Source organism: Aspergillus karnatakaensis, assembly GCF_047715665.1.
Source record: "Aspergillus karnatakaensis strain CBS 102800 unplaced genomic scaffold BJY04scaffold_11, whole genome shotgun sequence".
NCBI lineage: Eukaryota > Fungi > Ascomycota > Eurotiomycetes > Eurotiales > Aspergillaceae > Aspergillus > Aspergillus karnatakaensis.
Window position 1 is genome coordinate 320633 of NW_027395723.1, and position 27124 is coordinate 347756.

Here is a 27124-nt window from a genome sequence, read left to right on the forward strand (position 1 = left end):
GAGTCTCGGCACTTTCTCAACAACCAGTTACAAGCATTCGCCTGTTTAAATCTATCTACACTACAAGCTCGAATCCGGATCCTATAGTAAGTATAACAAATGCAATGGAATAGCAACTCTAACACCGGCTCCAAAAGATATCAATACAGATAAACACAAAATCAAATCAGATCAGATCAAGCCATCCAACAAACCTCGAATAATTTGGTAAATGAGAGAGAAACAAGGCTCTAATCATCTGCAACCTTCCCATGCAAGTAACCCTCACTCCTTCCCAACCTCTTCCTCCTCAACTCCCCCACCCAGCTCAAAATCTGATAAACCCACCCGCCCGTAACAATGACCCCGGAAACCGTATTCACGAGGCGAATGACAAGCCCCAGGAAGCTGCTGCGCTCTTCGCTAATAAGCAGCAGGATCGGCTCGATGTTATACTTGAAGAAGATACCCGGGACCAGGTAGGGGGATTCCACGAGCGCTTCGGCTTGAGAGGTCGCGGCGTACTGGTTTGTGAAGATGAGGTTTCTGTTAGACTTTGAGGATGGGGCAGGCGGGGATGTGGGGTCGAGGTGCTGGTTTCGGGAGTAAATTGTGGGCACGATGGAGAGGAAGTATTGGTATTTGTAGTAGTGGGATTCGGTGGTTGCGATGGTTTTGTCCAGGGGGTTGAGGATTGCTGGGTAGTGCGGGCCGAACGAGAGTTCTGTGATCATGTGGGAGAAGTTGAATGCTGTTAAAATCCAAGAACAAGTCATTAGCTCCGCGCGTCTTCAGACGATTCTGTTAGATGCCATGGGATGTATACCAGAATGATCCAAATGCTTTTGCCCATCCGCATATCCATGCCCACGGGCCGTGATATGAAAATCTCCCTGGACCTTATTCCCCTCGAGACTCCCGTAAATGCGACAGGAATCAACCTTATCCCCGCGCCTGATCTTCGGTCCCTTCTCGAACTTCTTCCCCCCGCGCCTCGCCTCACTCAGTACATGCCCCGCATGGACATCCTCCTCCTGGCGTTCCCGGCGTGAACTCTCCTCCTTCCCAATGGTTTGATACTCCTTGCCACCGCCATAAGACTCCGTATTGCGCTTATCCATCCAAAGCTTCCAGCTAGTTGGTTCCTTCTTGAGCATTTGGGAGGCGAGGACGCGGTCACCGGCTGCATCTTGGATGTTGATGTGCAGCGTGTCGCAGGGCATGCGGATCACGGCATCAAGGTTTAGCTGCAGGTCATGGGAGACGCCCTTTTCGACTGTAAAGTGGTGGGTTTCGGTGCCGTGGAGCCATGTCGCGAATTCGGTGAGGGAGAGGACGGTGCAGATTGTGAGGATTAGGACGGTCCATTGGCCCCCGCGGCGGGAAGGGGTGGTGTAAGATGGTTTGGTTTTGGCTAGATTTCATACTGTTAGTGACTTTTGAAGAGATTATGGGATAGATTTGTAGTGGATTGGGTGGGAAATTCGTAAACTCACGGAATGCGTCGAATGTTTGGAGGCCGCCCTTTAGGGTGGACTTCTCCGCAAAGGCATCCTCGTCGAGGCCGTGGGTGGCGAACCCATTCATGGCGATTGTCGCAGTGCAGTTGTCAGTGCTCAAGGCATGGGATTGAAGGTAAAGCAGCAATCGCTAAAAACTAGCAGCAAAAGTTGAGGTGGGACGGAGTTGTCAAAGAATTGGAGAGTCCAGGAGCGATGCGAGAAATGAGGCCAAGTAGGCCGAAACAAACACCTCCGACTCCGCACGTCAGACTCGCCCTATCCATCCCACCAACTAAGTTAATCTAGGAGTATATACTGATTATCACCACCGATCATCATATCTATCATTTTGTCTCTTGATGTATATCCATAAGGTTCTAATCATAACATGCCCGAAGTCTCCGGCCCTGCACACGCAGCGACGAATCAGACGCAATAAATGTACATATACTCGGCCTCTATCAGACATATCCAACCGGATAATATCTCTCGACCATCCGAACTGACGAAGAATAAACAATGCAAGATAAGTAGGACGGTAAAAATAAATGCAGGTGGCAGACATGCATGGATGATCTCTCACGGTCGTAATAATATCAGAAACATGGTATTCAGAGGCAAAAGAATGGTGAAAGATATGAAGTAAAGTCATCAAAGGCGTGCAAAAGGTCAAGTGAGGGTATAAGAAGAAATGCACTGCCTCATCTGCAGGCTCCTCACCAGCAGTAATGTCAAATCGTAAGAATAGAATCAAACCACAAGCGTCCCCAGCCTGCTATGCAACTGAATAATCAAGCACAGTATTATTACAGATATGCAAGAAGAGGAAGAAGAAAACAAACAAAGGAAATAAAAACATTTGGCACGCATCATTTGGGCCTCTGTTTCTGGTTAGCCAAAATGCCCTCTATTCGTCAAGTTCGGACGTGTCCATCAGCCGCTCTACCTACCAGACTTGTCGCCGCCGCCGCCGTTGCAAGGTCAGGTTTTCCGCTAATGCTCCTCGCAGACACGCGGGGTAGAGCAGAACCAGGCGTAGTTGTAGTGTTTGTGCCTCGCTTGGCAGGCGTCGTCGGTGGTAATCCACTAACGGTCGAATGACGCTTGCCGCTGGTAGCCTTGACTGGCGAAGAGTTCGATGGCTCTCGGCTGCGCACGAATGTGCCATTCTTAAGACTTGTCCCAGGCGGTTCCGGGAGAGGTCGACCCGACGTCGGGGTCGAAATCGTGTTAACCCGTTTACCAGGAGACTGCGAGCCGAAAGCCCTCGTGCGCGGGGCCAACTTCTGGCCTGTCATGAACTCATGCCGCAGGGCCTCACTGGGGGTAAGTCGGCGAGCTGGATCCCACCGGAGACAGCGGGAAATGAAGTCCAAAAAGGCCTCATCGTCGCACTTGAGCACCTGCCTGAGCTCTTTTGAACTGGGTCGTCGTCTCCGGCCTTTGGAGGATACAGTGATCCTGGGCTTGCCCAGAGAGTCGAAAAATAGTTTCTTTCGCGTACTCTTCTCTATAAGATGCTTCTCTGGCGGTCCGAACACTTCCATGATACAGGCGAGCTGTTCTTGTTCGTTCTCGCCAGGGAAGATGGGGTAGCCAGTATAAAGCTCTGCCATGATACATCCCACACTCCACATATCGATAGGCATGCCGTAAGACATCCCAAGAATGACTTCGGGGGAGCGGTAGAAGCGACTCTGGATGTATGTATATACCTTTTCGTTCTCAAAACAGCTGGAACCGAAATCTATGACCCTGATCTCCGAACTCATAGGGTGAACCAGAAGAATGTTCTCCGGCTTCAGATCGCAATGAATGACCTTCTTGGCCTGCAGCAGTGTCAATGAAGAAAGGATTTGCCTCGTAAAGCGACGGATCAGCTTGATGTTAAATCCCCTGAAATCGTGCGCCTTGATAAACTCGTACAAATTGATACCCAAAAGTTCAGTTGAGATGCACAAATGACCGCGGAAATAGAAACTTTGCGTGAAATTAACCACGCTGTGACGGCGATGCGGATCCCATTCTTTGAGTTTCTGCAAAAGGTTGACTTCGATCAGAGCTTGTTGGTGGAATCTCTTCTTGTTACGGATAATCTTTATCGCAACCAGCTTGCCGGTCTTGTGGTCGATACACCGGACAACCTGACCGAAGCTGCCTTTGCCCAAAACATCTATGACTTCATAGCGATATGCTAGGTGATCCCCGAGCACGATGTTATAATCTCCCCGGTCGTCGTCGTAGCCGAAGTTCGCAGCCTGTGAGTTCAAATCTCCAACATGCTTCTTCGCATCCTGGGTTCCGCAGAAATAGATATCCTTAAAGTCAATGATCTCTCCCCGTTCAAAGATATTCAAGTGAGCCACTCTTATGGCCTGAGCAGGATTCACGCGGTCTTTGGGGCTGGCCCTGTTGCGAAGTTCGTCCAATTCCCGTGCAGCAGTTTCGAAGTCTTTGCGCTTGGTGGCAAGTCTGCGCATTTCCCCGTCTGCAACAATGGTCTCCGTTTCTATGTGGTTCTCAGCAGAATGTGCAGATGCAGCAGCCATGTTAGACTTCGCAGAGCTGATAATCTTGTGTACGGGGGACAAGATAGAAGAAGCGGAGCGATGGGTGGCGTCGCTTTCATGCGATTCGCGAGAAATTGTTGGTTCTAAAGACAGGTTCTGCTCGCTGCTCACGCTTGGTTTCCGGAAAGCAGGGTTTGCGATGTTTGACATTGACGACTGCCTCCTGGACTTTAGGTAGCTTGGCTTTAGAGTTGGGCTTGTGTTCTTTGTTGTCAAGTTGCTCCAAGTAGCAGAGGCAGGAAGTTTGGGTGGAGGCATCAAATCAGATTTCTTCGGGTCGATATTGGCTTGCTGAGGCTTCGAAGTGCTTCGTTTCCGGGACAATGTGATTTTGCTGCGGAAAGACGAGACACCGGACGTGCTTTGATGCTCTGGGTCGGAAGGAGTTGAGACCTGGCTCACTGTCTCTGCATTTGATAAAGCTGACGACTGGGTCTGAGGACGAGGGCCGGTTAGCTTGTACGACTGGGATATTCTAGGGGAATAGTCTGCGCTCGGCTTCTGGCGTAGGTGGTTGAAATCGCTATTGCTCTTTGGCAGCGTATACGAGATATATGGCGAAACTGTTCGAGCACCTCCGGGCATGCCATCATGAGAAGCAAGGGCACTGGAACTGCTTGCAGTCCTGATGCCGATACTGGAAGAAGTACTTAAAGCGAAATGCGATGTGCTGCTTCGAGCCTGAGGAAGAGGGACTGGATCTTCATCGTCCCGGAGAGCGAAAAAGTTAGCCTTGGAGGCTGTCATCGGCGTACTAGGGGTCTTGGATATAATTTGAGCAGATGGAGTAGATGGATCGGAATCGTCTTCCCGATCAGCCAATGCCTCGATTTTCGCTGTCATCGGGGTGCCAAGAGGGAGGAGGTTGAGAGGCGGTAGCTTCATGTTCTTCCTTCCATAAGCAGCGCTTGGCTGAGGTTTGGCTTCTGGCGTTTTCATAAAGCGCTCATCCACATGGTCAGTCTTGGATGGTTTAGCGGCGGTAAAACCAACATTCGCACTTGAGTCGGAGACATGCTTCGCTTTTAGAAGCTCAATATCCAGAGGTAAGCTAGACTTGCGGCCACTCGAATTCGGGAATTGTGGCTGGTCTATTTCACTCTTCGGAGACTCGTAGGCTTTGGGAATAGCAGGGACAGGCGGAACCTCTTCGTTGCTTGTAACATGCTCCGGACGAGGCTTAGGTGTTGGAAGTCGAGATGTGGAGAAGTTTTGAGACAGTCTTGTTTGCAGTGAGCCGCCAGAGTTCCTCGCGGAGTTGTAGCTCGTGTTTGACGACAAAGATAGACCCGAACTATAGGACTTCCGATTAGGGTCAGGTGTAGTACGCGTAGAGGAGGGTGTTGCGCTCTTTCGCGGGATGTTGGAAGGGGAGTGCGTCGACGAGCGGGGGCGCACAGGCAGCGGGTCGGTTTGACTCGGAGGCGTGTACGGCAGCTGGTGGGTTTGCGGAGCTGTTGAAAGGCGCTTCAATCGATGAGCATCAGTCGGACTAATCGTACGAGCACCGAGACCGGTCGCGTGGGGAGGCATTACTGAGACTCGCTTTGTAGACGACGTGGGCGTTGTGGCCCTTCCTGCCGTGTTCTTCACTGGCGTACGAACAGCATTGGTGGAAGATGATCGGGAATGATCTCCGAACCCGGTCGCAGAGAGAAAGTTATCACCCATCTCGCTAGCAGGCGGCTGAAACGACTTGGCCTTTGCATTTCGAACATTTGACGGTAGCTTCGCGCTGTTGATGCCATTTGGTTCATGTTGCTGGTTTCGGGGCCGCAGATAGCTCGTTTGACTCGTATCAGCGCTGGCTTTCCTGCTTGACAGGCTCTGCCGTCTCGCAGAGGCAGCTGTGGGAAGTGAACCTGGCCCAATTGATTTGCGCGGTGCCCGAGGCGCGGCGCTAGTTGGGGCCTGGTTTTGAATCAGACTCTGACGGCGGGTTCGGGGTGCTGCGGTAGATGCCGGTGGGCGAGAGGATAAATCTGTAGACAGGTTCTGTCCCACCAGACTCTTTCTCCGTGAATTATAGTTCCTTGCTTGAGCCGCCGCGTTATTATTGTCATTACTAGTAGCCCACGGGTTCGTAGGGTGAAAAGAGGTAGATTGCCGATCGTATCCATTGCCACCGGTACCCGGCATGGGGAATTGGCTTAGGCTCGGCTCCGCCATTATACTGTTGTGGAAGTCGTCGAAGCTGACAGGGGCAAGAAATTCCGTGCTATCGGGAGGAGTCTGGTTGGCGAAATTACTCATGCTGGTAGACCGTAGGCTAGCAAGCGAGTTGCTGCTCTTGAGTGAGTCGTTCATGGAGTCAACGGAGGATTTGCCAGAGTGAAAGACCGAGGCCGGGCTAAATCACATTCATACGTTAGCTGCATAGAACGAACACGGACCCCCGATGGTCGCCCAATTTGTGGGTTTGCCGATATGGGAAGGGTAACAAAGGAGGTAAACGAACCCTCGTGAAGGGTCTTGTGGTCGTGGGCCCTGAGGCACTTTCTGATCACGGATAGAGAGTCTCCTCTTACTCAAGGCACTCATTCTAGATCCAGCAAGACTGTTCGAGGTGTGCGGAGAGGCATCGGGCAGGAAGGTGGTAGAAGAGTGCTTTTGCAATCGTCTGCGGCCGGGACCATCTAATGCTCAGAATAATTCTCGTTAGCGATTTGAAAACGATCGGACACCCACGCAGAACTCCTTGTCCCTTACCTCCAAAGCCTGCGTTTTCATTTCCCGGAGGACTAGACGGTCTGGACTGCACTTGACGCGACTGCCCCTTTCCTGCAGTCTGTTGGCCCGATAGCTGTTCCGGCATGGTCACACTTCGGTCGGGGGAGCTCTGGACGCGGGGAATACGCCCAGGGGAAGAAATCGATGGCGGGAAATAAGAAGATAGTTAAAGGAAGGCCCGATCGTAGGGACATTCAGGAGCGAAATTGGCTCAATGCCTAACGAAAGAAAGCCTTGACCAGCACCGTCGCGCGACCATCAGTGGTGGTTAACGGTCCATCGCGGGGATCAGTGCATCTGTTCCGAGGGTTCAGACGGTGAGTGGGAGCGGAACAGGATATATGACGGGCAGAATAGAGCAGCAGCTGGCTGCTTGGACGACCGGACTGGATAAATATGACCAGTATCAGGCAGATGAAGAGAAAGTTGACAGAGAACTTTGGCTGGGAGCAGCGATCGTACTGGACTTGGCGGTCGTGGAGACTACAAGCGCATATCACCACAACGACAGCAGTCAACAGAAGGAAGGAACAACTCCTGATGGCTAGGTCAGGATATAAGCGGAAAAATAGAAGATAACAAACAGTCAAGCATGAAGTGAGAGTCCCGTTTGCTCCCAAAAGATGAGTAAACAATCAGGCCGTCAATGGCAATCTTAATTCGTGCTGGAGACTAGAGTACTTTGTTGCCCCCTGCTCCTTTTTTTGTGCTGTCTCGGAGATCCTGCATGCAAACACCCCAAACTTTAATACTCATGCCTGAGGCAGCTAGCAACTTACAGGCTACACCTGCTCTATGGTGATGTTAACCTTCCACTGTGACTTTAATGCCACCTTTCTTCCCCCTCTCTCTAGGCCCACCCCGACATCATCTCTGATCACCCTGAAACCTTCGGACTCAGTCAGATCCGCCACCGTGGATACCCACACAATAGCAGCTTCAGCCTTTGGACCATTTTCGCGCTGTCCCAGGGTGAGCGAGAGTTTCCGGGTCCTGAGATTGTAGGTGAACTCCTCAATAACTCCAGCATCAACTCTAACCTCCAACCCCAGCGGTGCGACAAAGGTTTTCTGGCGAAGGGGATCTCGTACTTGGACCGTGATCAAATGCCCTCTTATCTTAGCAACACCGCCATACACGACAGGACCAACTTCGGCATCTTCAACCAGGTATGTCCCTGAACCAAGTGCCAAGCCAACAAAGTTAGGCCCGTAATCGCCACTATAGCCGTCCCAGAAGAGATGCTCTGGCCAAGCGTGCATCGCACAGGAAGCAAATCCGTCTTTTTGGATATTCGCCAGCGGACCGCTGGTGCCTGCGTATCCGACTCGAAGGAGATACGAGTCGGACGGGTCGTCTCGGAATGCTGAAAGCATGACCAGGGCGTTGAGTCCAGAGCCGTAGTGGTGTATCTGGCGCTCGATGAGCTTGAGCATCCCGCCTACACTAACCGGTTGTCAGCAAAACGTTCATCGACCTTTGACAACTCAACCCACGTAAAGTCCCAGTAGCGGCGAGCATTTCCATCATAGCCCCAATGAGGTACTGTCGGCATGTATCCCAGCACGCTATTCTTGGCTCTAGAGACCATCCCAGCTTCCTGAAAATATCTGTTCAGGGAAATCAGCAGCATTCTTTGTAATGCAAATCAGAAAAGACAGTGTACCTTGCCCAAAAGTATACTCCCTCCTGGCCTGTAGAGTCCCATGACTGTTCACTTCCGAATGGATACTGCTGGTTTCGCCACTCATCGACTCTCTTTCTCATGGCTCCTTCAAGCTTCTCTGCGTCTTCAGTCATATTTTCACGACGCAGATTGGTAAGTATCTCCCCAAAAACGGTCTCGCCCATGAGGCCCTCCGTGTTATAGCCAATGTCAGACTGCATGCCCCGTACGACGGTCCTATAAGCCAGGGCGAGATACCACTGCCAGTCATGAGTCTTCAGCAAATGAGGATAAGCTCTTCCAACACGATACAGAGACCAATAACAAGCTGCAGGCCAGACATAGTTATAAGCCCGGTTGATCTCATCCGCAACATCCTTCCCAGGGGTCCTATTCCAGTTGATGCTACTGTTGTAGGTAAAATTGGGGACCAATGCAGGCTCATAAAAGAAGAGACTCCTTTTCACTGTGTAGTCCTCTTCACTCTGAACGTTTCTTGAACAGGACTTCGTCAACAAACTCCTCTAGCTGGGCAATCTCCTCGGCATTCGGTTGAAAAGCTTGCTTTATCGCAGCCGCAACGTACGCGCCAGCACCTGCCTCGTCACTAAGCCCCGGTACCATGATCTGCTGGTCCTGCTCGACAATGGCCTTCACGTCACCATCGTAGCCCATTATCGAAGGACTAGCGCAGGACCGAGTCCACTAAGAGGTGTGACGCGGAGATACCCAGCATCGAGGCCAATATCTGGATTCATGAAAGAACATTTCTCGTTGATATCCGAGGCATTTCGCTTGGTAAATATATTGTTCACGGCCGCCGGAATCCCCAGGCTGCCTATCTCAACGGCATCCTTGCCGACATTGCGAACCGTGAACTGCAGGCCCAGGTCTCCATCGATGTCTACCCATTCTCAAATTAAGGATAGCGGGCCCGTAGGAACAGTGTCGGACAGATTCGTAGCTAGGAGAGCTCCCGTGTCAAGGGTGGTGGCGGGCTTTCTGACGGTGGCAGAATCAACATCTACCCACTCCTTTTGAGAGGAGTTCCGGTAGCGCAGGGTAATATCACCCCAGTGGTAGCAGCCGTGTTGCACGCGCCGTCCGAGCTGCATCAAGTCGTAGGGGAGGAAGTCAAAGTCGCTGCCAGAGGGGCGCAAGGAGGCAAGAGTGCCCGAGTCGTTGACGAAAATCGCATTCCAATGCTCTGTACGGAAAGTCGAGACCCCGTTGCTGAAGCCGATTTCGTCTTGGGCTAGAATAGACGGCAAAATGTGAGAAAGCAATGCGATTAACGGTGATTTGTATTTGCCCATGATTGTTTCCCACACAGGACTTTCCTGGAACGCTGTTTAGTCTGTGGCTATATGTAGCACGGTGCACACTGCAACATACCTTCATAGATGGGGATCAGTGTCATTTTGAACCCGAAGATGTCTGTATTGATGGACTGATCTCTCAGAGAATTATCCGAGGTCTTCCCTCTTTACCCTTCTTCTCCGCATTTCCAAGAGTCCGGGGAATCAGGCTATTCGTGGAGACAGTCGGGATATCTTCCAGCGAAATGGCGATCCCCTCGTTCTCTGTCTCAGTCGGGTAAATAGCATATTCTAGGTACCCTTGCGATTCCAAGCTGAAGGACGTGTGCTGATGAGATTTACTGATTTAATTTGTTGGGCAAGGTGCGTAGACCTTTAGAAAACTGACCGATGCTTTATCTCTACCTGATTCGCTGCTAAAACTACGAAGGCCTGTTGGAGGCGTCTTATTTCTTCGAACGAATGGCAGGTAAGACTCAATAATTACTGATACCACAGCAAGAGTAAAATCAAAGGCACGCAGAATGACCAACACCGAGGAACACTGCCCAAAACCACCCACCATACGCAATCAATCAATCCATGAACCCGTCCACCCTTCCCACCTCCTCCTCCCACACACGCGCCTTCCTGATCACAACCTTCCCTGCAATACCGGTATCACGAAACACCACAGGCTCCAGAACCCCCAATAAAGGCCGGCACTCGCCAGCATCTGCACCATCAACCAGGAATCGATGCGCTTCAAGCCCGCCCGCGAACGGGGGAGGAAGATCATGCAGGCTGCCAAATCGAATTCCAGACTTCTGGGCAAGAATGTCGCAGCATAGGTTCGCGATCTCCTGCATACACTCGGAGAGTGCCGGGAGGGCATCAGGGTGTATTGTGCCATCGCCGACGGGAGACCGCCTGAGAAGCTGTACGAAGGCTTTGTACTTAAGGAGAGAGTCTTCGACGTAGCTGTCGAGCAGATTGCCTAGGTGGTTGTCGAAGGGGTGCGGATCGCGGGCGTTCTTAAGACTAACTGTCATGCCGCGCCAGATGTGGGCTTTTTCGATATCAACTGTTGATTGGGATGGTTAGCTTTCAAATATGCATATTGGCGTCAGACAGGCTGGGAGGCCCATAGAAACGTTAAGCAGCGTTGCTTACCTCGCTGATAGTCCAAGAAGAGTCTCTGGAGCTGGATATCTGAGGGATTGCCGCCTCGCACATCGCAATTAACATTATGCTCGGGGTAGAAGTACCAGAAAGGCCGATTGAGGAAATCCTGGATGACGGCGTTGGCGAGGATCATCCGAATAAAGGCCGCAGGGATATCGATGTCGGGGCACATAAGGCTCGAGACGAAATGGTCCAAGTCTTTTTGGGCACAGTAGTCTTCCAAGCAAGAAGCTAGCTCCTGAAAAAACAGGTCATCTCTAAACAGGGAGATAGAAATGTCCGCAAAGCCCCAGTACACGCTCCATTCTTTGGCGAAGGTGGCAATGATCGAAAAGATGCGGTCTAGTTTTTCTCTGAGATAGGCGTCGTCTGCATCAATCTGCTCGGACGTAGTCCCCTTGGCCACTTCGGCATCAACATTGAAGAAACTAGCAGGCTCAACAGGGAATCCGTCCATCTCGTCGTCTTCCTGGCGCAGATCGTTGGAGGAAGACTCAGCAGGCTGGATTCGGTCCTCCAGCTTCCGAGGTTTCTCATCATGGATGGCGTTCTCCTTCTGCTTCTCACGACGCAGCCTGTCCTTCTTGGCCTTTCTTGCCTTTCTCGCCCTCTTCTTTTCTGCCTTCCGGGCTTTGCGCTTCTGGTCTCTCAAGTTTGCGAAAGCCATTTGCTAAAGACTGATTAGCAGGTGATGTGAGCGCAGGATTTAGGGAGAGAAGAGTGAGTACCTTCATTTCGGATATCTTGGTAGTAGGCATCTTACTCTAAGTCCGAGAAGATGTAGAGTTAAAGATGCAAGATAGATTAGTAGATGGGTATCAACAACTCCAAGACTATACAGTGGGAGACTCAGGGTGCGAAATTGAAGGGGACAGAGTATTTATAGGGATGAATGGCGACAATGGCCTGTTGCACTTTGAATCACATATGGCTGAAGAAGCCAGCCTACTTGAAACATAACAAAAGTATTCAGTATGCTCTCTATGATTTCCTATCACGCGAGCTCTTTGTTCTCTGCACTTGGCCTTTGTGCATGTTGGAAGGTTTCTTTCGCATAGGTAGATTTGAACTGCTGCACTTTCACAATCTACACTAAAGTAAAAGGTTAGGTAGTTTCCTGGAAAGTATCAACCCAGCCTTGTGTCTGTAGAGTCAATAAGTTACAAAGCAACAGAGCCAGAGGTCAAGGTGATGATCTCCTCTAATATCAAACTGTTTACTGTAATAAGTATACTTGGTGGCAAACTAGCTAATGTTCTACTAAAGCTATACAAGATAAAACACCATGTATTCTGAAGACTTATGATTGGTTAGAGCTGGTCAAAATTAGATGTGGTTAATTAGACATGTCTAGCAGTTGAGGTTAGAGACTGGGCAGAAAATATATAGTTCAACGGTTTATGCACAGTGCCACCATGATACATTGTTGAGAGATTAGAATAGCTGGAAAGTGAACACCAAGTCCAAGGCAAGCATATCTATCTCCCTGAGCACTAGCCATGACTGTTATTATTTATCCTCCCCTACAATCAAACGATGTTCGCAAGACGCCACAAGGGTAAGGCTGTATTCGCCATACGATGGGTCGTTCCAAGATGTCTTGGCAATTACCCCAGCCTGAGGCTCCGGCGCTCGGCATCTGAGCTTGAGCATGTGCTCCGCTGCACTTGACCGAGCAGAACCATCGTCATTCCCCACGATCCCCCTCCACCTCCAGAGATGCAGCATCGCCACGCTCTTGCTGCTGCATCTTCGCCAGGGCATCATGGAGGAATACACTCCCGGCGCCTTTGCCGACCGCGATGATTCCAACCCGCCTTTGCGCGGAAGAGATAAAGTGCCGTCGGACAATTCGCATCATAGCAGACACGGGAGGTCCGTGTCGAGCGTTCGTCACACTGTGCAAAATAAGTTGTTTGAAAAGTATTCACTTTCTTCTACTCACTAAATCGTCTTCTGCTAACGTTCCCAGGATCCTCCAGCAGGTCATCCCCGTTGAAGATGTCGGCGACACGGTCTCGGTGGGCTCGAAGCCTGTCCAGCAGGACGCAAAGCGACCCGCGTTCAGCCTCCCAGTGATGGGCAACAACTTTCGGCGATTTAATGCAAGGTACAAGCCATGATATACAGGAATCAAGGATATATGCTGAGGATTGTAGGATCGGAATTGTGTTCAATTTCCAGAACGAGGTCGAGCGACTGTTCGCCTGGAAGCAACCGTCCCACACGTTCTCGTTCCTCTTCGTCTACTCCTTCGTATGCCTAGATCCTCACCTTCTAGTTGTGCTTCCCATCGCGACTATCCTCTTATTTGTGATGGTTCCGACGTTCCTTGCACGTCACCCACCGCCGCCATCGACCTCAACCTCGAGCATAACTCCATACTATTCATACCAAGGCCCCGCGCTTGCGCCCCCAAAGACGATCAAGCCGGCATCAGAGACGTCCAAAGACTTCTTCCGCAACATGCGCGATCTACAGAACTGCATGGCTGATTTCTCCGATGTGCACGACTCGGCAGTTTCCGCACTTGCTCCGATGACGAACTTCTCCAACGAAAGACTTTCTTCAGCGGTATTCCTCGCATGCACAATCCTTACAGCCATTCTATTCCTAACCGCACACCTCATCCCATGGAGATTCATCCTCCTCTTCGGCGGCAACGCCGCCCTCCTCTCCAAACACCCCAACATCGAAGAATTCATCGACAACATCGCCAACGACCTCGGCACCGATCCCCCAGAACCACCTAGCCTCCCCGAAGCCTCCCCCTCGATGCCATTCCTCCAATACCTAGGCGACATCTCCCTTTCCTCCTCGCCGGAAGAGCGCGAAGTCGAAATCTTCGAAATCCAATACCGCTCGTTAGCCCCCTACGCCGACCAGGACTGGGAAACCTTTCTCTTCAGCCCCGTGCCATACGACCCCCTCTCACCATCTCGAATCGCGGGCGATCGGCCTAAGGGCTGCCGCTTCTTCGAAGACGTCCAGTCGCCTACGGGCTGGGCGTGGAAATCCAAGAAATGGGAACTCGACCTCGACTGCCGCGAGTGGGTCGTCGAACGCATGATCACAGGCGTGGGATTTGAAGTCCCCGGGTTAGCTTCGGAAGGCGGTGCGAGCTCCGATGAGATTGGCGGGTGGGTGTGGGATTTACCGTCTGTAGCGGATAGTCGGAGTGACGAGGACGTAGCCTCTGCGCTAGGCTATGGCGTTTTCGGACAGGGATCTGCGGATAAGATGAAAGTCAGGAAGAAGGGTAAGGAAAGGGCGTATCAGGATTACGAGGAGAAGGGGACTACAGGGTCGAATGTTATGGGCGAGTGGAGGCGCAGGCGCTGGGTGAGGATTGTTCATCGGATTAGCATGCCGGTTGAGAAGGAGAGGATCCGTGATCCTGAGACGTGATTGCTTATTCTTAGACTGGGAATATTGCTAGTAAGCCGAGTTTAGCTCACAATTCACGAATTGATTCTCCAAAGCAGGAACTGGACTGATCGGACTAGACTGGCTAATGTAAACAGCATCTAAGCAGAGTATAACAACCACAGCCACACGTAAGACATAGACCAACTCCCAGTTAACTCAAAATTCTGCTTCCCATGAAACAAATAATTTCAACGCCGCCATCTTCCCAAGCCCTAACCAGTCCCCAGTATCTCAGGTGATAACCCAATCAATCATCCGACGAGTAAGATGCAAAACCTGACCTCCTCGTCCTCCCACGCCGATCCCCAGTCTCTAGCTGCGACATTAGATATGTAGGAGGCGGAGAAGTAGGCGTAGCCGTAGAAGCAGGAGACGCCGACGCCAAAACCGACCTCGGGATTTGCATCGCCCTCGCCCTCGAACTCCTCTGCTCACTGCCACTGCCACTGCCACTACCACCGTCGCTGCTACTACCAGTCGCATGCCCGGTAGCATTTTCAAGTCCAGATCCAAAACCCAGTCCACGTTCGCGTCCTAACCTCGAATAAATCCTCCCAAGAAGGCCCTGGGACCCTAAAAGCCCCGCACTCCCCGAAGAGCCAGAACCAAGAGGCCGATCGGGCCCACCATATAGCGCCCCAGTCCCAAGCGTGCTCAGATCCTGGTTTCGATGTGAGGACGTCACAGCCCTAGCTGCTCTTCCCCTTCCCTCTCTACCTTGTCCTTCTCTAAGGCTATCAGAGAAAGTATCGCCGGTCACAACGCCCATCTCGAATTTGATTTCCAAGATCCCGAGATCTTCCTGGAGAGACTGGAGTCTGGTTGTGTGGCGAGTGACGTCGCGCGCAAGGGCCGACAGAACGCCTGACTGGGTGAAGAGGTAGCGTCTGAGGAGGTCTTGCTGTTCTTTGAGGGCGGAGATTAATTCTTTGAGGTTGTGGACGGTGGTTTGGAGGGAGGTGTTGGATTGGGTTAGTTCGGCGAGGGATGTTTCGAGGGTGGTGAGGTGGGTGGATGATGGTGTTGGTGTGGGCGAGGTTGTGGCCATCTTGGTCGGTTGAGAGGTCCTTTGGAGGGATGGTAGTGTGATGGCTTGGTGCTGAGCGTGATACAGGAGGTTGGCGAGAAGAGAAGAGAAGAGCGGAATAGATATTGGATAGCTTGGGAGCCTTGTATGCGGGTCTGCAAGGTAGACAAATACCAAACTCCGTGAGTGTGAATGACGCGAGGATTATCGAAGCAGGCTATACAAGATAAAGATAGAGTGATGAAAGGTGGGATGGTCAAGGTAGGTACTGTGGTTGAGTCAGAGATGATTATCATACACTGAAACGACTCCTCACCACCGTGAAGTTATGGAAAGAGCAATCTAGGGCCCTGTCCTGACAGAGCAGCCATGCGGATTGCGCAGAGATGATCTGATGACACACTCGCAATATCAAACAATAGATCCACAAGCCAGGGACTTAGGTACATGGATATCAACTTGGGTGAGTGGGACACGGCGCGAGGACTTGATAGTATCAGCTCTGGATCCTACGGAGTCGCATACCGACTCCGAGTATGTTATTACGGTAGGAACAATGTGAAGGAGAGTAACCCGACCGGGGATTTTCATTGCAGGACTTCAAAAAAGTAATACTAGGCACTCGAAAACACACCATGATTTATCAGAGCACTCCATGGACCGCGATGATTTCATCATATGTGCGACGAGTCTCCGATTCGTCTCCCAAGAAATCAGCAGGCTGTTGATTCAAAACCCAAGGTGCTAGAAACCTCCTACACAAGTCGAGTATCTCGTTCCGGCAATCAGCGTCGCTCTGCCACCTACCCAAAACGAAGACATTGCAACGGATGTTGAAAACGTTGACCACTTCGTCTGGGGCTTCCTCCCTTGATTGGACCCAGATGGAACACATACAAGTTCTGGAAGCACCTTTTCCACGCCGACTTTCTCCCACCCTCAGAATCCTGTTCGATAACTATGGCATCCCCCCGGACGTTTCCGCCGTGTGCGGCGGCGTGACGAAGGTACAATTGGCTTTCTTGGCGTGGGTGTCTGAAGTTGGATTCCTTGTCAAGGACACATTCTCGGATTGTCGCCAGCGGAGCTAACCGCAGCTTCAGATCGTCGATCTCTTTCCTGTGGTCCTTGATCTCTTTCATGACCTCTTTCTTGTGATCCTCGAACCTCCTTGTGTAATCCAAGACCTGTTGTCTCGATCCAAGAACCTCCGGCCTCAGAGCTCGCAAGTCGTTGAGGACGTCGTGTCCCATGTCATTCCTGAGGGTGCTGGTATCGTAATCCAACGTTGTTGGAACCTCCGTGAAAGGTTTGCGAGGGAGGGCGGCATAATCCCCTTGAAGGTTTTTGCGGAGAAGGATTACGGTGTACTAGTTGTTCACCTGTCAAAGATGACGTACGTAGAATGACTCATAAGAAATACTTACTCTGGCATGAGGAACCTTCTTGGGACTTGCCCCCAGTATGCATATGCTGAAAGGTGAAGGGGGGCAGTAAGTTAAGAGGCCCGACCTCTGGCAAACTATGCCAAGAGGCGAGAAGCAACCGATGAAACTTATACTTATTCAGAAAAGCATTTAAGTTCAAGGAGGGTTAAAGCCCAGCGAGATTTGTTGAGGGGCAATGGAGAGTGGCTATTCGGAAGGTGGAAGGAAAGCACGAGGGGCTACGTAGGTCCGGTGCCTGCCCGGTGCCCATGACATGGAACCTTCCATCTGTTCCAGTCCAGGGCTCTTGCTCATGCTGGATGTACCTGCTAGTGCGTATCCTGGATTAGAGACAAGTCGGATTAGAAATAGGATAGTCTCCGCCACTGATCTCAAGCTTTTTTTGCTTGGTACCTAGATAGAAAGCCGTGGCCACACTTGATTTCAGCTGTCAATAACGTACAAGCGAGTTCTGGATACACTATTGATGAGATTCAAGGAAAACATGCATCTTTTCAGAGAAGAAAAAGCCCAAGGCAAACTGAAGAGAGTCACTCAAAGCAGAAAGGTAAGAAAAGAACAAACGAAACGTCAAAGCCGTGGCAATTCCAAAAGACACGAACGCGCCGTCGAATACATAGGTCTCCTTGAGCGAAGTATAACCATCCGTCAGCACAGCACAAAAGCTCAGTAAGTTCTGAGCACTCGACCCTTCAGGCGTCTCTCCTTGCTCTGCAAACTTCTCACATATCCTCACGGTCTGTGTCTTGTCCAGTACCAGTACCATTCAACGATTTAGAAAAAAGCCATTTAGGACCTTTAGTATAACCAGAAAACTCATCGAGTATGCGTGCTCTGAACTCCGAGATGGGCAGCACCCTTGTTTCGAACACTTCGACCCTGGCATTGAGCCTGTATGTGTCCTCGCCCAATTTGGATACTGTTCTATTCAGGCGTTCAATCCTGTCTCTTTTATGCAACTCTTCAGCCACTTTGGACATCTTCTCTTCCATGTCCTTTTCCAGCTTGAGAAACTCCTCGCTTTGAGTGCTTAATTCGAGCATCGTCTCCTCCAGTTGACTTAGTCTGTCGCCCACGTCCATCGATGCCTTGAGTTTGGTGGAGAAGTTGTATATGAAATAAGCGTCGGAACGGGCAAAGAGGCGCTATTGAGGGTGATCAGTGACGCTTCAGGTTTTTCGAAGAACACGAGTACCTCTTGGGCTTGGAAAGCTTCTTAGGGAGTTCTCTCAAGTAATCTTGGAAGGAAGAATACCGAGACTCATGGTGATTCATAAAAGTTTAACGTTTATTGATGACTCGACGCGGAAGCGTTGCCCGGACCAGTCGTATCGATCATTCCCTACAGCTGAGATAGGGATGTATTAAGATGCTCCGGTGATTAAACAATTGGTGCATCTCTGGAGCTCCCCTCTCTGTGCACGTACCGGGAAGAGTCATTACTTTATCTACGATACCAAGCCCTAATAAATATCTATCCGCAGCTTAGATATAGCAAGGTTGGCTTGTGGCTGCATATTCTATACCAAGATCTAACAATGACCCTTAACAAGAGCTACGTAGGTAGATTACGCTGAAAGACAGATGTTGCACCAGATTGAGCTTTGCTCACTGTAGTATTGAGTATCAAATTCATAATGACCTTTCGCTGTTTCCGCGACCACCAACAAGCTCTCCGCAAAATGATGAAAAGAGAAGAATGAGTATCGAACCCAACCCTAAAGAACAGTACAGCGCGAACTAAAGACACCAAAGAAAAAGTAGTAAAACCTTGAGCCCATCACTCCATACACAAATCCCACTAAGTAAAGACATCCCCAAAAGCCCACCCATCAGCCAACGCCCCCGGAAACTCATCAAGCACGCGCCCCCTATCCTCCACAAGTTTCTCAACCTTAGCCCTAAGCACCCATCTCTCCTGATCCAACTCGGAGACCGTTTTCGTCAGGTGGTTAATCTCGTCTCGTTGCCTGGTAACCTCGAGGGCTAATCTAGAGACCTCCTCTTGCAACTGCATCTCTAGCTTTTTCGATTCGTTGGTGCTTGAAGCTGTCTTTTCCGCGGCTAGGTCGGAGATTTGCTCTCGCAGACCTGTTTCTAGCTTGGTCATTCCGTTGGTGCTTGTCTGCTGAAAGTCGCGAATCATCTCCGTTAGGAGGTCGATTCTTTCGGGGACGCTCATTGTGGTAGTTGGTGTGAGAGTGGTAATGAGTTCGTAGATGCTTGCGCTTGCTGGGTTGGTATGTGCTTGAGGAAAGGGGTGATGTAGTAGACTATGTAGCCCAAGGTAGTCACAATTTATAGAAGGAGATGAGGATCCGCCAGCTGCAGTGTAGAGATGCGCGCTTGCTAAGGAAAGAATCTCTCTGGCCGGTCGGCGTCCTTATATGCATAATGCTAGGCAGACGTTCTAGATATCTCTATCATTTAAACTTTTGGATCAGACCTATTCGATGACGATCCGTCGTGCTCAGAAATCGGGTCGGAGGTGGTCTGTGCGCTTGTAAAATTCCGCACCAAAGTTCTATAGAAACACGAACAACAGCACTTGATTTAGTATCTTTTAATCTTAATTCCTTACTTATTCTGCTTTTTATTGTTCCTCCTTCCTAATTTAGCCTCTGTGAAGTTATTCCCACCACTAGTAATAAGTAGAAACGTCGTGTCGAATATAGTAAGTATATTAGGGGTGTTTTAAATTATAGTAGTAGTAGTAGTTATTTACTAGATCCATATACAAAGTATTAATCTTCCCCTCTTAGAAAAGCATAAAAACTACAAGATCTAGTAAGAATTCATGGAGTTATTCGCTTTTAAAGTTGGATTAGTATAGAACTTTGGTGCGGAATTTTACAAGCGCACGGACCACTTCTGACCCGATTTCTGAGCACGACGGTGTATACCGCATGGAGCTGCAATTCGCATGGCTACTGGGAGATATAGGGCACGGAAATAGACGGAACCCGCACAGCATTTAGATCTCGGGGTTTTCCAGCCTTATTCATATTTTGCTAACCTTTCTGGCATGTCGTATACGTCACTCTTCGGCTCTTTATGTCTCGTGGACACCGTATAGCCTTTCGGACTTTGCCTCCGAATCAATGTGGGCAACCTGGTCGAAGTGTATCTGGCAAACCCTCCACCAGACAACCCTCCTCATTATTTCATCACCACCATGGACAATTGATTAAACAGCCAAACCAGTCCCAGTGCTGAAGAGTGCGAAGTTAGACCCGACCTATTCGCAGGTTCAAAGTATACGACCGTACCGGAATTCGAGGATTTGGCCGGGGCGTGAGAGTCGGACAAGGAGAAATAGTGACCAAAACCGGATTGTGCATTGTTATGGACATGGCGGCGCGGGCTGGTCGTTGGGTTTCGGATCGAACAGGGCTTGTGCGGAGATTATAGAGGAGATTCTAAGGAGTGTGAGGCGTATCTCTACGCGTCTATAGAAACGGCAGGTACATGTGTGTGTGTGCACTAGATGGTTATATGTTTTTGGAGAAGGGCAATTGAAACAGCCATTGTTGAAGGTGCGGTTAGTAGGGGAAATGTGCGTTGCTCGGCGATGAGTATGTAGCTGGCCACGCCAGTCGTAGTCGACGATAATCAGCAGTGATATGGGTATGGGAGAACAAAACCAAGAATAGGAAAAAGGAAGCATACCTCAAGTGCTTGGGCATGGTAGCACAGAATAACGGCGCCCACTCATGGTGGTTTGCCTGTATACTTCGATGCAAGTTCAGGTTGTTGATCTGCACAGCCGGCCACATCGAGCTCCCAGCATAATGGATATCACTATATCTGTATAAATAGCAGTATTTATAGTAGATGCCATAATATTGACGAATTATTGCCTGCGAGTAGTGTCAGCATTTGATGCCTGGGAAGAACACCGTGCCCCAGGCATCAATACCTCGCTGGGGTGAAGCAGCCAATCAGAGGGGAGGTTCGGGTAGGTGGTTGGAGGCTTAAAGCATCCTTCAAAAGCCACCTCTGCAACCTCTTCATCTCCCTGGAGTTCATCTCATCCTTGGCCGTCTTCCATAAAATGCCCCTCGGCAAGGAACTTGGCGCGTTGGACTCCTGTCGTGTCATCTGGGTAAGCCTTTCGCCCTCTGCCTCCGAAAACGGGGATTAATCATCATGGTGACAGGATTCGCCCAATGCTCGGCTATCACCATGTGCAATTGCACTATCAACTTTTATTCCAGCAGTGGTAATTGCTTGTGCCTGGCTGAGCTATTTACTTCGCCAACAGCCATACCTTCGCCGGCCAAAATGGACACGAGCCTTTGTGAAAGAGCTCCCTCCAAGTTCAGATTTGCCGCTAGATGAAACAAAGCACCGACGGGGCTGGGTTTCAGCTCTGGTGGCGGTCTCCTTGCTCGGATCCACCGCTGAGCTCATCAAGGGTGTCCTCAACGGGATGAACCTGGCAAACCTGGTTCTTTTTGTTTCATGGGTAAGTGACGGACTGATGTCGATGAACAACTATAGCTAATATCAGATTAGATCGCGGTTTTGCAGCTTGTAGTTGCTGAGCGGCCAAGGACATGCCCAAAATTACTGCTTCCATTCTTTTTCACAGCAGGAATCACCGAGATTGCTTTCCTTGTGAACCGCAATGCGTACGAAGTACACAATCTGTTTACTTATATCCTTGCTGCGGTGGCCGCTTCCTTGGGATGCCTGGTGACACTCACAATGCCTCTTCGCCCGGCCTCACTCCCTTGCATCGATATTAGTGCAGTTGGTCAGAAGCCTTCTAGTGATTTTCGCAGCCCAGAGGACAATCTACGACTATGGCACTTTTTTACGGTGTCTTGGATGGCACCGCTGATGGCCATAGGCAAGGAACGGCAACTAGATGAAGGCGATGTCTGGTCTTTGGGGTTTGAGTTTCAGCACAAGAGGCTCCATGAGAGGTTTCGACAGCTCAAAGGAAGTGTCATTGGGCGTCTTCTTCGAGCAAACGGCATTGATATCTTGATTATTGGCACGATCTCGATAGTACAGATGATCTGCGGTTAGTCTTACTCCAGTATTGCTCTTGCATGGATTAAGCTTACAGACTACAGAATTCTCCACTCCACTGCTCCTCCAGCAACTCCTGCAAGCGATGAAAGCCCAGAACCGGTCTATTCGCGTTGCCATGGTGTATGCGCTGCTGTCACTTGTCCTGCGGCTAGTAGCTGCACAGTCTCAGGTGTTCAACCTCTGGTATGGCAGAAGATGTTACGAACGTAGTAGAGGTGAAATGATGATGATGGTTTACGAGAAAGCACTTGTCAGAAAGAACGTATTCGACCAGCCTGTTGATGAAAAGGCGGCTGAGAGCGAACAACCAGAGCAGCATCAGAAGACTTCCAAGTGGTACTGGCTGTGGAACGTGCTGACGCTGTGGCGAGCGCCTCGTAAAGAGAAGCAAAAAGGCCCTGTCACTATGGGCAAGATCTTCAACCTACTTCGTGGCGATGTGTACGAAGTTGCCCAGCGCTTCTGGGAGGTTGACTCCTTGATCAACAAACCACTGGGGCTGGTGATAGCCGTTGCGCTGGTATGGAAGGTCCTCGGGCCCTCTTGCTTCCTTGGAGTCCTAGTGGTCATAGTCGCGCAGGCAATCAACGCAGTCATTACCCGGTACCTCCTACGCTGGGAGCGGATACGGAGAGCTGCAACAGATGCCAGACTTCAGGTCTCGTCTCAGTTCGTTGAAGCTCTCCGCCACTTGCGATGGTATGGCTGGCAGAATCACTGGCTTCACCAAGTTATGGAAGCTCGAGACTCCGAGCTGAGGTTGCGCATCATAACGAGGTTATGGGGCCTTGCCATCGCCTTTGTCAACGTCTTCGCCAGCGGCTTGTTTCCTGTGGTCGCTCTCTATGCTTACACGCTACTTGCCGGGCGGCCTTTGAGCATCGACATTATATTTCCCGCACTGCAACTATTCACCATGCTAGAAACTCGCCTGAGAGAAATACCCAGCTTAATTACTACACTCATAAATGCGTCCATCGCGATGGAGCGTATTAATGATTTCATGGTCGAACCCGAGAAAGAAAGCAGGACTAGCACGTCATCAGAGGCTGCTCCGATTCAGCTTGAGACTTGCTCTTTTGCATGGCCTGGAAAGTCCTCGGCTGTCCTTTCTGATATTGATCTAACTATCTCAAGTGGCCTGACTGTTGTGTACGGCAAGGTCGGGGCTGGAAAGACGGCTCTTCTTCAAGGAATTCTTGGCGAGCTGGACAAAATCAACGGAAACTCCTATATCACAGCTGAAATGATGGGATACTGCGCGCAGACCCCGTGGTTACAGAGTATGAGCATTCGGGACAACATTTTGTTTTCATCGCCTTACGACGAGCAACGCTACAAGCGGGTTCTGGATGCTTGCGCATTGCTCCCTGACCTCTCTAACTTCAAGCATGGTGACTTGTCGTTCGTTGGAGAGAACGGTATTGGTCTGTCCGGCGGCCAAAAGGCTCGTGTTGCTCTAGCAAGAGCAGTTTACAGCACAGCGAGAATTCTGCTGCTTGATGACCCTCTATCCGCCTTGGACCACAATACCGCTGAGTCTGTTGTGCAAAAGTGTCTCACCGGGCCTCTGATGGAAGGCCGTGTAGTTGTCCTGGTCACACATCGTATCCATCTTGTTCGCCATCTGGCAGACCAGATTGTGCACATTGAAGATGGACGAGCTGTGGTTGAGCCGAAGTCTTCTTTACTAGATGCTGCCGACGAAACCCCCGCCAGCTCTAATGCAAGTGATACTGAAGCTACGGAAACGGAGCTTGAAGACCACTCGGCAGCGGTGCCATCCAAATTTATCGAGGAGGAGCATAGAGCAGAATGGGGCGTCAAGGCCGCGGTCTACTGGAACTATATTAGAGCTGGAAGATACAGATGGTGGTGTGTTCTGATTGTTATCATCACGATCTACCGCCTCACTTCAGTGGCACAATCTTGGTTTCTTAAGGAATGGGGCGAGGCCTACGGTGAAGCAAGCAACGTATTTGGACATTCTATTTCGGAGAAGTCTGCCTTTGGTCAATGGACCACTTTCTCAGCACTCCCCAATCCACTCAGGTGGACGCCAACGGATCCGTTTGAGGAGTTTCCCGCCCCAATGGAGAATGTACGGCCGTGGCTGCTGGTCTTCCTCGGCATCACAACGTGCAGTGCTATCATGATGCTGGTCGCTCAGCTGTTCATGCTTACCATTGTCTACTGTGCCGGCCAGAAACTCTTCCAGGAAGTCATGATTGGAGTCAGCCATGCCACATTCAGATTCTTCGATGTGACTCCTGTTGGACGGTTGATGAACCGATTGACATCAGATATCGGAGTCGTGGACGGCGACATCAGCCAACAATTCCAACTAATCGCCTTTTTAATCATAACTTGGGTCTCCTCAGTCCTCGTCATCGCCTCCGTAACCCCCGTCTTCCTCGCCTTCTCCGTCGTCCTCACAGCCCTCTTCGTCTACACCTTTCTCCAATTCCTCCCAACCTCCCAAAGCCTCCGCCGTCTAGAGATGGTCTCGCTCAGCCCCCTAATCTCCAACTTCGGCGAACTCCTGCACGGTCTCACAACCGTCCGCGCCTTCCACGCCGAACCCCGTTTCCAAGACCGTGTCATCGCCGTCGTCGACAAATTCCAAGGAATGGACCACTTCTACTGGTCTCTCCAAAGCTGGCTCTCCTACCGCTTCGAATCCCTCTCCGCCCTCTCCACCTTCGCCCTCACCGCGCTAGCCCTCTACACCAACATCTCCCCGGGTCTCGCCGCCTTCGCCCTCATCGCAGCAAACAGCTTCGTCTCCGCAACCCACGGCCTCTGCCGCCAATACGGCCAGCTGCAAATGGACTTCGTCTCAGTCGAACGCATCGACGAGCTCCTGCACGTCGAACAAGAACCACCCGGCACCCTGTCCCCACCAGCCTCCTGGCCCACCTTCGGCGGGGACATCGTCTTCGAAAACGTCTCCATCCGCTACGCACCACACCTCGACCCCTCCCTGCACAACATCACCCTCCGCATCCCTGGCGGCTCCACAACAGCCCTGATCGGCCGCACAGGCAGCGGGAAATCAACCCTCGCCATCTCCCTCCTCGCAGCCGTAACCCCCTCCGAGGGACGGATCCTAATCGATAACATTGACATCAGCACAGTCAACAAACAATCCCTCCGCACACGCGTGACCTTCGTCGCCCAAGACCCCGTGCTTTTCCCCGGGAGCATCCGCAAAAACCTCGATCCAACCTCCGAGTACACCGACGCTCAATGCTCCGCCGTGCTTTCCCGGATCTGTGCAAGCACGAAGCGCAACTGGACGCTTGATACCGCTGTAGAAGCAGGCGGTCGCAACCTGAGTCAGGGCGAGAGACAGCTGATTGGACTTGCGAGGGCGGTGTTGAGACGCAGTGCGCTGGTTGTGCTTGATGAGGCAACAGCGTCGATTGATCATGAGAGTTCGCTGGAGATCCAGAAGGTGCTTAGGGAGGAGATGGGGGGGTCGACGGTTGTGACGATTGCGCATCGGTTGGAGGCGATTCGGGGTGCGGATTACTTTGTTGAATTGGAGACGGGGGGTGTCGCGCGGAGTGGCTATGTTAGGGATATGTAATGTGGCATAACTTATTGGCTTTTGGTATAAGGTGATTGTTGAATTGGAAGTTGGAACAAAGGCTGCAGTGGGATTGGATTGGATAGTGATTTGATGAGCAACGCACGTATGATACAAGAAAAATGCCTCGAGATAGATGAAGTAGACATGAACGAAATCAAAGTCTCAACCCGATCATTCATTCATAAAAAGTGGTAAATGTGAATGTGTCTGATACACCCCAGAAGCAATACCCAAACATCCTCAACGCGACCCAACTCAACGCAGTAAGTTAGAAGAAAAGGAAATAAACCCACGCTTGCAACAACAGTGTATCCAAGAGCGCAGTGAAAAGCCGTTCACCCGGACTGAGCCTCATTCCTCCACTCACAAAACCCGTCTCAATCACCTCATCACCATCCGAGCTTAAATTGGAACCTAAAGGCACAGTAGAGGTCGTTGTTGTTAGAGCCGTAGCAATACCTGACGAGGCACAAGCCGTCGGCAACGAATCACCCCCAATCAACGGAGAGCTTGCAGTCGACATAGACATAATAGCAGACGAGATTCCAGATGTTGGAACAACGAGAACGATATCTAGGGTGAGAACATCGTTCTTCTTCGAGTCTATATTGACCCATGGGTTCGAGCAGGTTATACTCGGGTTTCCCTTATCATTCGACTCCCTGGATGATGAAGGCAGCGAATCAGTCATAGTCGTAGTCATGGTTATAGTCGTAGTCGCAGTTATAAACGACTCAAGATATCCCGCGGTTGTAGATATAAAAGTCGACCCCCTAGTCAGCGCAGCCAGCGAGGAAACACCATCAATACTAGGACCACCAAGAGGCGTATCTCGCGCAGGCCCAGCTAACCTATATCCGTCTTCTCTGTTCTTGTCATACCTGCTGAGTCCTAGGTGGGGAAACGGGATGCCATCGCACAGTGTCGTCTCGGGAACAGGTATCTCAAGGCCGGAGTGTGTATACCCGGTTCCATTGAATGCGCAGAGGGCGGTCCCGGCGTGGGGTGTTGGTTCGTAGCCTAGATTGTCATGTAGTGTTATAAATTGGGGTAAAAAGAAGCGGAGAGAAGAGAATAGGAGGCCATGAGGGTATGTGGAAAGGAAGCGGGGAGGAGGTGTGGTTAAGGGGTACTCACAAACAGCTGCATCTTCGAAACCGTATGGGAGGATTTGTGATAGCCTGATTCATTGAAGAAATAGAGGTTGTTAACCCAATATATCATGATATACCACGTAACACACTGAGAATTCGGTGGCTTGGGACCAGAAGCACTCTGGGAAAGGAAGATATGGAAAGATAACTTACACCCCTCCACAAGACCTGACTTCCGCGCTCCCCTCCTGTGTACACGAGATGATCGAGGAACCCTGGAGAGACGGAGAGGCGCAGTAGTGTTTCTCTGGCGCGGGGCAGACGAAGTGCGATGTTTGAGCATTGCTAAGGGTGTTAGCTGGGTTGTTTGTGAGAATGTAAATCTGTTGAGATCTCGTAGGTGTTTTGATCTGGCGATAGGGCCGGGAGACTTACAATCCGATTTGGGCGTAGCTGAGAGGAAGGGAAGTGAGGATTAGAGTGAGGAGGGAGATTGTGTAGAGAGTTATAACGGTGAGAGGGGGCATGGTGATATGTTGGCTATGGTAGATTCATAAG

The 27124-nt window shown here is 50.7% G+C and overlaps 11 protein-coding genes across 11 annotated transcripts; 3 read left to right on the top strand and 8 right to left on the bottom strand.

Annotated features, from left to right (window-relative positions):
* Positions 1-96: 96 nt before the first annotated feature.
* On the bottom strand, positions 97-1663 carry BJY04DRAFT_183128 (endoplasmic reticulum-Golgi intermediate compartment family protein; the record flags this gene model as incomplete). The annotated part of the gene is made up of 3 exons (XM_073710418.1): positions 1476-1663; positions 806-1393; positions 97-730 (listed from the first exon to the last, which is right to left on the bottom strand). Coding segments are annotated over exons 1-3 (1175 nt in total), but the record flags the coding sequence as incomplete, so codon positions are not given.
* Positions 1664-2395: 732 nt separating this feature from the next.
* On the bottom strand, positions 2396-6866 carry BJY04DRAFT_226022 (putative protein kinase; the record flags this gene model as incomplete). Its single annotated transcript, XM_073718318.1, has 6 exons — positions 2396-2539; positions 2573-2625; positions 2659-2772; positions 2803-6401; positions 6510-6687; positions 6761-6866. The coding sequence occupies 6 exons, from the start codon at positions 6864-6866 to the stop codon at positions 2396-2398; spliced, it is 4194 nt and encodes a 1397-aa protein (XP_073574017.1).
* Positions 6867-7563: 697 nt separating this feature from the next.
* Positions 7564-9122, bottom strand: BJY04DRAFT_215635 (uncharacterized protein; the record flags this gene model as incomplete). Its single annotated transcript, XM_073715518.1, has 4 exons — positions 7564-8227; positions 8278-8391; positions 8448-8852; positions 8932-9122. The coding sequence occupies 4 exons, from the start codon at positions 9120-9122 to the stop codon at positions 7564-7566; spliced, it is 1374 nt and encodes a 457-aa protein (XP_073574018.1).
* Positions 9123-9361: 239 nt separating this feature from the next.
* On the bottom strand, positions 9362-9867 carry BJY04DRAFT_215636 (uncharacterized protein; the record flags this gene model as incomplete). The annotated part of the gene is made up of 2 exons (XM_073715519.1): positions 9362-9795; positions 9843-9867. The coding sequence occupies 2 exons, from the start codon at positions 9865-9867 to the stop codon at positions 9362-9364; spliced, it is 459 nt and encodes a 152-aa protein (XP_073574019.1).
* Positions 9868-10341: 474 nt separating this feature from the next.
* On the bottom strand, positions 10342-11688 carry BJY04DRAFT_215637 (uncharacterized protein; the record flags this gene model as incomplete). The annotated part of the gene is made up of 3 exons (XM_073715520.1): positions 10342-10829; positions 10919-11600; positions 11659-11688. 3 exons carry the CDS (start codon positions 11686-11688, stop codon positions 10342-10344), a joined length of 1200 nt encoding a protein of 399 aa, XP_073574020.1.
* A 927-nt stretch (positions 11689-12615) lies between these two features.
* Positions 12616-14594, top strand: BJY04DRAFT_15900 (PEX28-32 family peroxisomal membrane protein). Its single transcript, XM_073709018.1, has 3 exons — positions 12616-12853; positions 12903-13040; positions 13090-14594. The coding sequence occupies exons 1-3, from the start codon at positions 12696-12698 to the stop codon at positions 14336-14338; spliced, it is 1545 nt and encodes a 514-aa protein (XP_073574021.1). The 5' UTR covers positions 12616-12695; the 3' UTR covers positions 14339-14594.
* Positions 14595-14606: 12 nt separating this feature from the next.
* On the bottom strand, positions 14607-15407 carry BJY04DRAFT_215639 (uncharacterized protein; the record flags this gene model as incomplete). The annotated part of the gene is made up of 1 exon (XM_073715521.1): positions 14607-15407. One exon carries the CDS (start codon positions 15405-15407, stop codon positions 14607-14609), a length of 801 nt encoding a protein of 266 aa, XP_073574022.1.
* Positions 15408-16029: 622 nt separating this feature from the next.
* BJY04DRAFT_215640 (uncharacterized protein) lies at positions 16030-19016 on the bottom strand (the record flags this gene model as incomplete). Its single annotated transcript, XM_073715522.1, has 5 exons — positions 16030-16141; positions 16284-16756; positions 16814-16859; positions 17561-17979; positions 18648-19016. 5 exons carry the CDS (start codon positions 19014-19016, stop codon positions 16030-16032), a joined length of 1419 nt encoding a protein of 472 aa, XP_073574023.1.
* Positions 19017-19785: 769 nt separating this feature from the next.
* BJY04DRAFT_183140 (uncharacterized protein) lies at positions 19786-20093 on the top strand. Its single transcript, XM_073710419.1, has one exon. The coding sequence runs from the start codon at positions 19889-19891 to the stop codon at positions 20048-20050; it is 162 nt and encodes a 53-aa protein (XP_073574024.1). The 5' UTR covers positions 19786-19888; the 3' UTR covers positions 20051-20093.
* Positions 20094-20888: 795 nt separating this feature from the next.
* BJY04DRAFT_215641 (putative ABC bile acid transporter) lies at positions 20889-25469 on the top strand (the record flags this gene model as incomplete). The annotated part of the gene is made up of 4 exons (XM_073715523.1): positions 20889-20939; positions 20994-21302; positions 21353-21866; positions 21919-25469. The coding sequence occupies 4 exons, from the start codon at positions 20889-20891 to the stop codon at positions 25467-25469; spliced, it is 4425 nt and encodes a 1474-aa protein (XP_073574025.1).
* A 271-nt stretch (positions 25470-25740) lies between these two features.
* BJY04DRAFT_215642 (uncharacterized protein) lies at positions 25741-27093 on the bottom strand (the record flags this gene model as incomplete). Its single annotated transcript, XM_073715524.1, has 3 exons — positions 25741-26492; positions 26823-26911; positions 27002-27093. 3 exons carry the CDS (start codon positions 27091-27093, stop codon positions 25741-25743), a joined length of 933 nt encoding a protein of 310 aa, XP_073574026.1.
* Between the last annotated feature and the right edge of the window lie 31 nt (positions 27094-27124).